The sequence below is a fragment of the Papaver somniferum genome, chromosome 4 (genome assembly GCF_003573695.1).
Source record: "Papaver somniferum cultivar HN1 chromosome 4, ASM357369v1, whole genome shotgun sequence".
NCBI lineage: Eukaryota > Viridiplantae > Streptophyta > Magnoliopsida > Ranunculales > Papaveraceae > Papaver > Papaver somniferum.
This window is the reverse complement of record NC_039361.1, coordinates 161,956,101-161,969,585: the sequence shown is the minus strand read 5'-3', so window position 1 is coordinate 161,969,585 and position 13,485 is coordinate 161,956,101. Positions and strand designations below refer to the sequence as shown.

Genomic DNA, 13,485 nt, shown 5'->3' with positions numbered 1-13,485 from the left:
GTCACATTGTATGAGGTTTCATCAAAATTTTGTTTTTTGGGGTTTTTGTGTTATTTTTGTATTGGCGGGTTTTTTGTGGATGGATAGTGACATCTTTGGGGTATAACTCTCGGACCGTATTATTAATTTCTTATTATTTATTTTTTTCCGTAAAATGAAGACGGGCCTGATCAAAACTGGCCCGCCCACGACTTAGGCGGAGGGCACATATGTAGACAATAATTCCCAAGGACTTGACCTCACAAGTGGCTGATAAAGATCTTACTATCCCAATCACTATCCATCCAAATCTAACACTTTACAGTTTACCTTCCCTAAAAAATGACTCTATTTTTTCATCACGTTTTTCAGAAAGATATCTCTAAAGTGATTTTTTTGCTCTGACTAGTGGTTTGATTATTTCTTCTGATATATTCAAAGTCCAATCTCATACTTCCCCAGTCTATCTCATTCATCACCAGGTAATAATGATGATTACTAGTAGTTTCTCTGTTAAAAGGAAATCTGTATTCTTGTTGTTTTCTGGTTTTTCAATGATTGATTCAGGTTTTTTGAAAATGCATATAGTCAAAATTGATTTGATGGAAGGATACAATATGAATGACTCATAGTATGTTTGGATTTCAGATTCTCAATTTTGATTATTCGTTATATTTTTTCCTGTGAATTTTGTAGATGTGGTGCTTGAAAAATTGACAAGGAAGGGGCAAATGTCAAACAATGTAAGCGTTATTATCTTGAGTTGTTATATGTATTGAAAAACCAATGGATGAACTTAGGTCACCATTTCTATCTTCTTCCAATTGCCATGAACCTACCACCTCATCCCACACTGTAAGAATTGAAACAAATGGGATTGGGAATCCACAACAACATGGATTTGGTATATCAACCGTGAAGAAGAGAGGTCTTGGAAACCGGTCTTGGATACGGATTGATCTGAATGGGAATTCGAAGATATTGGAACTTGATAAAGCGACACTGATGAGACATTGTTTGTTACCTGCTAGAGATCTTCGCCTTTTGGATCCTGTGTTTATATATCCTTCTACGATATTAGGTAGAGAGAAAGCTATTGTTGTCAGTCTTGAACAGATAAGGTGTATTATCACTGCTGATGAAGTTCTGTTGATGAATTCGTTGGATGGGTGTGTTATGCAATATGAATCAGAACTTTGCAGGCGCCTTCAGATGACCAGAGAACAAAGCGGTAATTATACTAACATTATTAAAGCCTTTGAGTTTGAATGAGATATACAAAAATGGTATTTTCTTCTATGTGTCTATAACTTCTTATGCTCGTCATGGTGGCTTGTGTTACATAGATAGTTTCACGCCTTTCTACTGACGTCATAATTTAGGAAAACTGATTGTTAGTATGTCGATAGACTAATAAGTCCATGGAGATAGTAGGTTCAGTAGTCCAGCAAACTTACGAGAAGGAGTATTGTTGGATGTTCGCTTACTATTGACCCTTGTCAAATAAAAATTGTTAGCTGGATCAAGCTTTTTGAATTAGTGGTTTACCGTCACAGACATACATTTGCAGTTAGAATTCAAATGCTTGGTCCCTAGTTTCTGTTTTCGCTTTGCGGTACACAGATAATCCTTTTGATATCTTTTGTGCATTTGTTAGATAAACTGGTTTGTACAGTTAGAAACATTGGCATCACAGTATAAGATGTAATGTAAAAAACAACTTACACACACTCTTTCCTAGGCTAAATGGACTTATCACCCTAATGACTACCCTCGCTACTCAGTTGATCACATTATGCATCTCTGCCAGTTTGTTTTGAAAACATAGATGACACCATTTGAAGCTAGGATGGTAATATGAGATTATGAGTGTTTCTTGCCGAGCAGTTGACACATTAGCGTATGAACATAAATTAGGCTACCTGACATTATCTTACTCTCAACACTTGGGAACTTCGAAGTCTAAAATTCTTAGTTACTTATGAGCACATGTGCGATATTCATAAAGCTATTAGTCATTCCTTAATAGTTAATACGTTTCGGGATTAGTCGTTAGAAACAATATATTAAAACAGCTATAAATGTTATAAAATAAAAATCTACATGCTATTTAGATGATTTCCTTTTCACTTTACAGTATGAACAAATGAATATCCCCTTCAAAGTATTTATAATGTCATAAGATTCTATTAAATTTTTAGTTTATAATCATGAATTTTGGGTGATAATCTTACAGCTTGTACTGATTCAACTCAGATAACCTGGTTTTCGAATTCAGGGCAGTCGAGCTGGCTTTGGAATTTACTTGCATGACCCTCGACGCTCAGGTATGTGGAAGTTTTCTTGATGTTGGTGGCTTACCCACCAGGATTCTCTTGACTTAGTTACCTGCTTTCTCTAAATCCATAACGAGATGAGTACTATGCGAAACACCAATTTCCTAAAATGGAAGGAAATTTTTATGAAAATGACAAATCTTATTTTATTGAAATAGCATTAGTATTATCTTTTGGTATCTCAGAACAATTCTGTGGCATGGATATTCTGGTTCAATAAGATTGAGGGGTAGAGTTATTCAAAAATTACTAAGTGATAACCCTTCTCTTCTCGAGCTAAATTAGTTTTAGTTCTTTTCTTGATTACTCAGTAATTACATAATCTCAAGTGTACTCTTAATGAGTCATTTAAAATGGGTGGTGGGAATGAAAGAATCTAGCTGGATTGAGTTAGTTTAATTCCATTTTCACACGAAGCATGAGGGAGGTTCCTACCTTTGACATATCATGAGTTCTTGAATGACACCATTTTTGGTTTTGTAGGTGAAAGAACTGGAAATGGAGGTATATCCAGTTTTAGATGAGTTAGCTACATCAATTAACACCCGCAATCTAGAACGTGTTCGTAGACTCAAAGGCCATCTGCTCGCATTGACTAGGCGAGTTCAGAAGGTAGAATGGACAAAATACCTAGAACTTTGACATTTCATTTGCTGTTAAGAATTGTTTTTAGGTTGAAGACTCAGGCATTAAAAAATTAGTGTCAGTTTTTATTTCAACCAACTCCAGAGTGAGGTATATTTACTGCTGGGTTGAATTTCCAGGTCCGAGATGAAATAGAACAGCTCATGGATGATGATGGGGACATGGCAGAGATGTACTTGACAGAAAAGAAAGAGAGAATGGAGGTTTTTTCCTCAACGGAACAATATTTCTCTAGTAGTTTTGCGGAGGGACCCAAGATGGTCTCAAAATCTGCACCAATTTCACCTGTTGCATCAATGTCTGGGATTCATAAACTGGAAACTGCTTTGAGCGGTGCTTTTAGCAAACACGGAAGTTATATGAGTTCATCAGCTAATGGGTACAACATCGAAGAGCTCGAAATGTTGCTGGAAGCATACTTTGTCGCCGTTGATAATACCCTCAGCAAATTGTTCACAGTAAGTATTTTTTTTCTTAAATCTTTTGTCAGTTTATATATTAGAGAAGATAATAAATGAAACACAGAAAACTATTTCAGTCTTGAAACAGAAAGTATACCTGATAAGGGCATCTCTAATTTTTTGGTGTTTAATTGTTGTGGTGGTTCCAGCTCAAAGAGTACATAGATGATACCGAAGATCTCATCAACATTAAACTGGTGAGATTTAATTGTAAAGCATAATTCCAAATTTCTTCAAGGAGAGGTTTTTCGTGTAATAGATTGTTTTTAATTCGGTTTTTTGAAAGCTGCTCTCTCTATAAGCTCTGTTTTGTCCTAGGGTGGTGTCAATGTTAAACTTTTTGATTCTTTCTTTAAATTTCGTATTCCTCTGAGCTTAGAGTTTTTTAAGTATAAATTGAACTTAATTAACTTGACTTCAACTATCTCTGAATGAAACAGGGAAATGTTCAAAACCAGCTCATACAGTTCGAGGTGCTTCTGACTGCAGCAACTTTTGTGGCTACTATATTTGCAGTTGTTACTGGAGTTTTTGGAATGAACTTAAAAACTACAATTTTCGACTATGCAGATGGTTTCAACTGGGTCCTGATTATCACAAGTTCAGCCTGTGGATTCATATTCATGTGCTTCTTACTGTATTTCAAGTACAAGAAAATATTACCATTTTGAGTGGTGAAACCAAGTACCAATAGTCGGAATGAATTCCATTATTCGTTAACTAGTTTCATCATTTTTATAGAAGTTAAAATATTACTACCATTTTGAGTGGTATATCTGAGTGAGTTTCAAAATGTCGGTGGCTTTTGTTGATTCATTGATCTCCACGTATCTCCCAGAGTGATAACAAGCAGAAGAGTGACAAGATCCCGAGAATCTACTGAAATACCTGTCAGAAATGTGGTTGGCACGGCTGCTAAATTTTGCAAAGCAGCATGCAACATCCATAATATCAAGCATAAAACTTGCTTCTGGCAAGACTAACTCAGTTCCACATTGCGCATTTTAGGCTACTGATTGATATCCAGATGATAATGTAGACTGTTCCATAACTTTACAGTCTGTGGCATTATGAAGCTGACTTAACTTTACAGTCTGTGGCATTATGAAGCTGACAAAGAAAGCTGACTGTCTTTGATGATAGCATTCACAAATCCAAAGGTTTCAAGGCTAATCAAAGAAGCTGTTCTCAAACACCACCTAATGAAATATCAAAGGTAAAATACACTATAGCTGCAGGCAAAAGTAATAAAATGCTAGATATTCGTGCGTAGAAATTTTGCTGATTGCATGAACAAACAAGAAAATAACCTAGAATGAAAAGGGAACATGAACGTTGCATCTCAATTCAATGCCCGTGTCTACCACCACCACCTTGTCCTCCTCCTACTCCGAACCCGAATCCCCCGCCCGTACCAACACCACCACCAAATCCTCCTCCACCTCCACACCCTCCTCCATTTCCTCCCCCATACCCTCCTCCAAACCCTGCACCGTATCCACCTCCACCTCCACTTCCACTACCTCCTCCCCCTCCCTCACCAAAACCACCATTTCCTCCATTATCACCTCCACCGTATGCTCCTCCTCCCTCACCATTTCCTCCAGTGTCTCCGCCCAACCCGTCATTACCGTCGTCCTTGCGGTCATTTCCTTGGTCCTTATCATTATTATCGTCTTCATCATCATTTGAGTTATTTCCTTCATCATTGTCACTATTACCGTCTTCATCATTTGAATTATTTCCTTGGTCATCTTCATCACTATCTTCATTTTGACCATCACCACCACCACCAGTTGCACCATCATTTCCCTTTTCTTCACCATTGGTATAACTTCCTTCCGAACCTCCACCCTCCTTCCCGCTGTCACTACAGTTTCTTCCATTTTCACCAACTCCCAATGTGGAAGGGTTGACACTAGGAAAATCTTTATTTCTTTGGCTTCCTTGGTTGGATTCTCCTCCTAATGAACGACCTCCATAACCACCCTGAGTAGTATCCATACCTTTCCTTACTTCAGGAACTTTGCCTGAATCTCCTTTAGGCGATCCACCCCCTTTGATGGGTCTCAAGCTCTCAGCAGAGGGAAGAAGAAACGCCGATGTTAGGAGGAATGTAAGAAAGACACAGAAAACTTTCATTATGACGTTCATTATGCTTGAGGTTGTGATGTATTTGTCATATACACTCTAGCTAGCTCCAGTATATATATGCATGCAGTGGCCAATGAGCAGTGAAAAAAAGAGGGACAGGGAGATGGTAATAATAAAATGCAGGGTTTAATTGTGAGATTCAGCTCCTCTCAGAATAATAATGAAGTATAGAGAAGCACGTTGGAGTAACACACGTGAATCTGTAGAATAGCTGTCTATCTTTCTTATGAGACTAAAGCTCTAACTTCAGCAATGGATCCTGTCGTGTGTGCATGAGAATCAATCAGTTTGAAGGCTGCATAAATTTTGGGATTCCAATGTGTGATATTTGTCCTTACCTGATTTCACAGCTTCAAGTTAAAAATTCTGCAGATTTAACAATTTAGCTTGCACAGTGCACTCGGCCGCATACAGAAAACCTACTTTAAATGTTGAGACTGAATGGTCTTCACGGGTTGCAAAGGGCTGTACATTAGACTAGATGCTGTAGAGAGCAGATGCACCCTCCATCCATCAGAACCTGCCAAGCTCGGGGTAGTGCACTGGGTGCATAGTGACTCAGAAACTGTCGAATTGCACATTTGATACCTAAAACCCTTCACGGGTTGCGGAGCAGTGATCATTAGATGCTGTAGAGAGAGAGAGAGAATTGTCGGAGAAAATCGAGGTGCAGCCGGAGAAGGGATTTAATTTCACAATCACTGGTTAAAGAAGGCTATTATTGGGGCGTCATATTTTAATAGAGGGGCTTCAATGGATTTCTAGTGACTAAAAAATTGGTTATGAGGTGTTTGATGCAATATCAAATGTCTAGGTTACCCTTCAATGTGACCTTTTTTTTTTACGGTTGACTAAACAACCTTGCAAATCAAATCAATCTGATGGAATATATATCTACAACCTAACCTACCCGTAATAATAGCCTTCTTTTTTCCTTACAGCCTAACCTAGCCGTAAAACATCATTTACGGTTGACTAGACAACCTAACCTGGCCGTAAAACTTCATTTACGATTGACTATACAATTATAACGTAATCTAGCCGTAAAATTTCATTCACTGTTGACTATATAACCTAACCTAGCAGTCAAACTTCATTTACGGTTAAAAATTCCTAACCGTAATAAATCTTAAAACCTGTTACGATTGGAAGTTGCTTATTCCTAGCCGTAGATAGTAAGAAAATATATATCTACGGCTAGAAAAATTGGAACGTCCTTGCCATAATAAAAAAAAAACAATATTTCGGACAATTATAAATCATAATCAGTAATTTAATCTAAAAATTAAGGGTTGTTTAGCTATTATAAAAATGTTTCATATAAAGGATTTTTAGATTTACTTATGGGTGACCCTTTTTATCCTATTAGGTGACGTCCCTTTATTGAAATGCGACGTCCCAATAATAACCTTCTTTAAAAAAACAAAAAAAGAATCAGCTGACAATTAAGTCAAATAAGGCTTGGAAGCCCAATAGTTAGGGGTAGCACACCCTTGTTATTACATATTAAGCTCCAAAAAACCAATGTGATACTCTTTGAGGTACACAAACACCGGCCATATCATTTAACCCAGAACCATATCCAATAAAAATGGAATAAAAACCCGATGTTCATTTAAAATATTTAAATTTAGTTTTTATTAAATTTTATAATCTCAATCCTACCGTTTATTGAATATATCATCATCGATATTTCTTCTCCTCTCGTTTAACAGTTTCATTTCTTTTATCTTCTCCCCTACCACTAGCAGTAACTCCTCCGACCGCAGCACCACCAATATGCCATTATCCAGATCTGTCACGATCACCTCTGCTTCTTCTTGTCCTCATCCACCAACACTTCTTTTTGCTTTTTCCTACTATAATTTCACATCTCCACCAACATCACCTGCGCCGCTTCCAAATCCACTACGATGTTCAGATCTGACATCAACAACACCTCCGTCTCTTCCTTTTCCTCCACCACCATCATCACCTGAAGCACCTCATCTTTCTACTCCTACTCCTACGGCAACACCAAGTATCCTATCATGTCCTGATTCTTTACCAACAACTCCTTTCTCCTGATTGATCCTATGGTGGAAATGGACCACCGATGATGACGGGATTTAAGTTGATCTACTTGTGTTGGGAGAAACAATGGATTTTAGAATGGTAATTTGAAGTTTTTAAGTATTAAAAAATCTTATCATTTCACTAGTTTTTTTATTGAATTGGATACCAGATCCCATTTTGTTTGACATTTCGTTGGTTTAGATTGTTGAGAATTTGATTTGCAGTTTAGGTTAGATTACTAAGTTATGTACAAAATTGGGGATAATAGCTATATGTGGTTAGCTTAGTATAATAAACCATGGAGAATTTGATGTATTTTGGTTAGCTTACAAGTAATTTTTTCTTCTTTTGATGTGTGGATTTATACTGCAGGATAAGGTACTGATGCAATGACCATGAGAGAGTGAACACGAATTGAAGCGTTAATGTCTCTGGATGATGCCAAAGATAGAGTTCTTCACCTTCAATCAAATCTCACATAATTGTAGAGGTAAATATGTTAAAAGTTGGAATTTTGTGACAAAGGTTTTCTTGTGCATCTACATAATGCACCACAATGCGTAATTATCATCTACAAAATCTTCTAAACCCTTTTGGAAAGTCAAACCATGGACATGTATCATAATTTTCCAGTTATATAGATGATATTTGAACCAACATATCGCTCTGAAAGAAGTTACGTATTTCAATTTTAACGTTAAGCACTCTCGCCTAAGTCGCACAGTACTTATTAGTTTTACACCGAGGAAGAAGTGAATAGTTTATTTTTTACCATTCTTATTTGATTTCGGCGTTTAATTCAATCTGCCAATAATTTTATGTGGTGCTATGTGATGCTACTATCAGAATCATTCTTTACTACATTGGTATTTGTCTACTAATTGTTACTTTGAGGCATTAGCTTTTTTGAAGTAAACATGTGTACCTTTTCTGTACCATTAGTATTCGTGGTCATTTTGATTAGGTATTAGAGATTGATATTTTTGTCCTATACATCTTCCTGCATTTTTTTGTAATATGATTTTTTCCACTGAAACCAGTTTTGTTTCAGTGTATATTCATTTCATGTTTTCAAGTTTATGTCGATTAAACCAACTTGTTGGTTATACCGTGACCAGATACCGATAATATAAACTTAGGATCATATATGTGTAAAGTGAAAAGGAAATAAAGACAACAAGAAGGCTGTTATTGTGCAAACAATAAAGGAAGTAAAGGAAACAAGAAGGGTTGACTTCTGTTTACGGTGTGAAAAGCTGTAAAACAAGTAAAATGTATGCTCTGTTATTGATGTTGGTAAAACAGTTTCCCCAATATGATTATGTTAGTGTTTCATTTTGTGTTAGTGTCTTATTTTGGTTTCATCTAGTTTTTGTCAACGAAACCAATTTTTTTGGTCATATGATTATTTTTATTTGCTGAAACCAGTTTTGGTTTCATCTATTTTTATTTCTTGTTTTGAGTTTATGTCAATGAAACCAATCTTGTTGGTTATACTTCGACTCATTGTTGAATACTAAATTGAAATGCTCTTTTTATCAGGTGGCAGAAAAAGTGCGTCGAGATGAACGTGTCTCTGTTATAAAAGAAAACAAATTTGAGATATCTTACTGAACTCCTGGATAAAGTGAAGGGGACTTGGTGACATTGGACCTCTCGTTCATCTCCATACTCCTGGTATGGTTGATTACTATAGCATATAAATTGGTTGTTGTTCTGTATCTTAGACGTATATTATATGTTGTTGTATTCACTCACGTGTCTGTCTTATTTTTTCTTTGTTATGCAAGTTTATTGACTGAACCCTGACATTTTTTTTTAATGAAGGTGATACCAGTTATAGTCAAACTCATGAAAGATGAAGCAACACTAGTTACCCTGGTTATGCCTCAATTTGAAGCTCGCAGTTTTTCATCTTTCCAATCTTTTTATCAAATTTAAGTTTTGTTATACATTTGGTTGAAAACATTGTCACCCTGGCACATTGTTTTGATATTTGACACGGATCTGCAGTTGAACAGACAACAAGTACACAACAAGTCCGCATGTGTTGAATGAAACTGTATTATACATTCTTGTAATTTCTCTTGCAGTTGAATAGACATTTGCACAAAACCAATTACAGTTTCATGTTATTTTTGCTAATTTTTGTAGACGAAACCAATTTGTTGGTGATGTAATTATCTTTTTTTTTGTTGCACTTTTGGTTTTATCTAATATATGATTTTTTTCCATATTTTATGTCGATGAAACCAATCTTGTTGGTGATACGGTAATTTATGTTGAAACGATTTTTGGTTGCTTCTAATTTTATTTCACTTTTTTTCTTTTACTTTTTATTAACAAAACCAATATTATTGGTGATGCGATAACTTTATGTTGAGATGAGCTTCGGTTTATTTTTTATTTTTTTCCGAACGAAACGAATATTGTTGGTGATACGAATATTTTATGTTGAAACAAATTTTGATTTCATGTTTCTGATTTTTCGACAAAACCAAATTGTAGTTCAACATTTTTTTTCATTTTGTTGATGAAACCAAAACCGGTTTCATCATTTTTTAAGAAACCAGTTTTGGTTTCATACAAAAAATATTCATCATATTCTTGGCGGCGACGGTGGTGCTGGTGGGCGGTGGTGGGGAGCATCGGTCCTAGGGTCGATGGTGGTGGTGGGAGGTCGGCGGTTCTGGTGGCGGTGGTATTGGTTTTGGTCGATGGTGGTCGGCGGTGGACGGTATCTGTGGTGCTGACTGGTGGTGGATGATGGTGGTGGTGGTAGGTGGTGGTGGCACGGTGGCGGTGTTGATGGATGTGTTGGTGGAGTCGTGGCGGTGGTTGTCGGTGTTGTTGGAGGTGGTGGTGCAGTGGTGGTGGTGGGGCGATGGTCGTGGCGTGGTGATGGTGGTCGACAACGGTGGTTGTCGGCGATTGAGGCGGTGGTGGTCACTGTTGGTAGCACGATGGTGGTGTTGCTTGTGGTGTGTTGTTGTTGGTGGTAATTAATATAATAAAAATTAAAGAAGGGGTTGATTTTTATTTTTGTTGGGGTGACTTAAACTAGAAGGGTAATATAGACAATTTATGTCAAATGGGGTTTTCGTGAACAATTTATTTTGTTGGAGTTTTTGCGCATGGATAATGACACCTTTGGTGTTATAACTCGCGGACTATTGTTATTTGCTAGATTCGCCACTTGTTGACATTCTGGTGATCTGTTCAGCTTAAAAAATGCCCTCATCCCCCTTATCCATTCTTTTTCTTTTTGGTCGGTAAAGAATTTGGTGAGGGAAAATTCCGTACTCAGGTCACTGGTATCATCAACCAGTGACTTTATCACTGAACTATAATAACATTGGTAAAAAAAATACCAGGTGAAACTTTATCTCGTAAAGTAAATAAAACATTTTGTGATTTTTTTAGATCATCAGTTTTTCTTACCCAAGTTTAATCTCAATATGAAGATTTAAAATCAAATGGAAACAAAAATGAAGAATCTATTCCCTTTTAATGAGTTAGAATGCCATTTTTATTGCTTGAATTCGTGAAAATATGACAAAAATCAAAAATTTATATGATTTTGTAAAACCTAGAGTTATTTAAAATCGAAGAACCTGCCGATTTTTGGTAGAGTTTAGAATTCGAGTTGAAGATTTTGGTAGTTTTTCAACTATTTTTCACAACCAACAGTAGATTGCCGCAACTGTAATTTTTGTAGATCGTGTTTTATGTCCTGTCTTGCTGAAACACTTTGACACATATTTAAAACTCAATGATTTTCTCTGTCATTTTTATCTGAGAGCTTATAATTTCTTCTTTAAATGAGCCAAGAACCAATGCATTTGGGTGAGAAATGAATTTTGTGTGAATTTTTAAGTTTGGACTCTCAAAACTGTAGGTTTTTCTGAAGCTATTGCACTGACAGGTTTTACTGAAGTGAATTCGACCCATTAATAAATTTATTGTTTTTGATCATATTTTTTATATAATACTTTATTCGTTCTTATTTAAAATGAGATAAGAATCACTCATTTTCGTTATGTAACGAAGTCTACACAAATTTTTGAACACAAACTATGCAATTTGAATTTCAGAAACGTTCTACTGTTGTCGTATGCCTACATCTCTTGTTATTTGAGATATTCAATTTTGGTATAAAAGGAAGTCTTTTCTTGGTTCCAAAATGATAATGTTTTTCTAGTTTTGATTTTAAATGGGGCCTATGGTAAGTCTTGAAAACTATAGGTTTAAAACAGATTTGGTATGAAACGGATTTTATTGCACAAATTCATTGATTTGATGCATTTATTAGTTTGCCCAACTTTATGTTTTGATACATCCTTGGATTTTATGATATTGTCTTATACATGGTAAGCCAAGGTAAGTTGCTTTCATGGTTTATGAATCAATACTTTGTTGATGTTTGTTCAATAATCGTATTTAATGATGTTTGTGAACTGTTTATCAATTGCGTTGAGCATCCTTTTGGTTACGAAACCTACTGATGAGTTTGTTGGGACCACAAGGGGCAATCTATATTAATGGTGACCTGCGGAAGATCTTCCAGGACGATAGGGTAGTTTTCTGATAAACTTCGACAAATGGTTATTCGGACCCTCACAGTAGATTATTGCAATTCACTGGGTTTAAATGATTTCGATTGCGTATTGGCTTTGTAAGGCTTTCAATACTTTGATTTTGATGTGCTTAAAAACTTAACGCATTGTTTATGCTTTAAGCGATTTGGTATCTCATCGTTATTGTATTTTGGCATTCTTTTTCGTGTTATCGAATCGTTAACTCTCTACTAGGTTGTGGCTCACCCTTTTGTTTTGTTTTGTTTTCCACAAAGGTTGAGGTTGTCTTGAAGAAGTAAGCTTGCTTAAGCTTGGTGCATTGAGCTTTGGGGTCAAAGTGAGTACATCACTTTGTGTTCATGTATATAGTCATGTGTATCTGGGTTGGCTTATGAAAAACGATTATATCTTTTCATATTATTGTAGTTTCCTTCTATTTGATTTTTAAAAAGAGTTACTTTCTCTTCTTGAAGTTTTTGTTTGTAAAAACAGTGTTATCATTAGTAAGTGTGGGTCATTTTTAAATGGTTTCATGCCTCATATCTTGTATTTCACACTTTTGGGTTCACTGTTTCGATAATATGAATAGATATTCATGTATTGTTTGATAAATCATAATCTTACTCTTGTTTGCAAACTGTTTTCACCACAAATGACAGCTCGGAGAATTTGGAACTTGTCAGTTGACCGAAATCCACAGACAATGGGAAGCCAAAAAAATTTCCGGGCTGTCACATCTAACGAATATGTTATGAGGTCCTTGAAAGTGGTTAAGAAGAAACCGTTCTTAATGAAACTTTACTGATATATAAACCTCTTCACTTCAATTATCAAATTTTTTGTTAGAGGGAGAGAAAAATGTTATCCGAGGAGGGAAAAACTCGTATTCAACTCACTAACTAGGTCTGGTTCTATATAATTTTATATCTTGGTATGTAATGCCCCTTGTTTCGTAATGATCATCTATCTCGTCTCGTTCTGAACTCTGTTAATAGGAATGGTATGCAGCAGTACTCATTACCCCACTCAGCCTTGTAATCAGTAGACAGATAATCAACTATATATTTAGATCACGATGAATTAATATTGAATCTCATAAATTTCGCTCTGGCTTTGTATTTGAATACGTACTCACTTAATCAATTCCTTTCGATTGCAACTGAAGCATCCTAAAAAGCTAGAGAGGCTTAATTCACGATCCCCATAAAGTATTTTGATCCCTTTCTTGCCAAAATATTACCCTACTAACTTTTTTTTGGTTTTAATTTGATTTCATAT

At 36.0% G+C, this 13,485-nt stretch overlaps 2 protein-coding genes across 2 annotated transcripts; one reads left to right on the top strand and one right to left on the bottom strand.

Annotated features, from left to right (window-relative positions):
- The first annotated feature begins 299 nt into the window (after positions 1 to 299).
- LOC113271789 (magnesium transporter MRS2-5-like) lies at positions 300 to 4,182 on the top strand. Its single transcript, XM_026521707.1, has 7 exons — positions 300 to 461; positions 676 to 1,210; positions 2,236 to 2,306; positions 2,799 to 2,927; positions 3,080 to 3,418; positions 3,571 to 3,618; positions 3,862 to 4,182. Exons 2-7 carry the CDS (start codon positions 766 to 768, stop codon positions 4,090 to 4,092), a joined length of 1,263 nt encoding a protein of 420 aa, XP_026377492.1. The 5' UTR covers positions 300 to 461; positions 676 to 765; the 3' UTR covers positions 4,093 to 4,182.
- A 586-nt stretch (positions 4,183 to 4,768) lies between these two features.
- LOC113273388 (putative glycine-rich cell wall structural protein 1) lies at positions 4,769 to 5,563 on the bottom strand. Its single transcript, XM_026523121.1, has one exon. It carries the CDS (start codon positions 5,561 to 5,563, stop codon positions 4,769 to 4,771), a length of 795 nt encoding a protein of 264 aa, XP_026378906.1.
- Between the last annotated feature and the right edge of the window lie 7,922 nt (positions 5,564 to 13,485).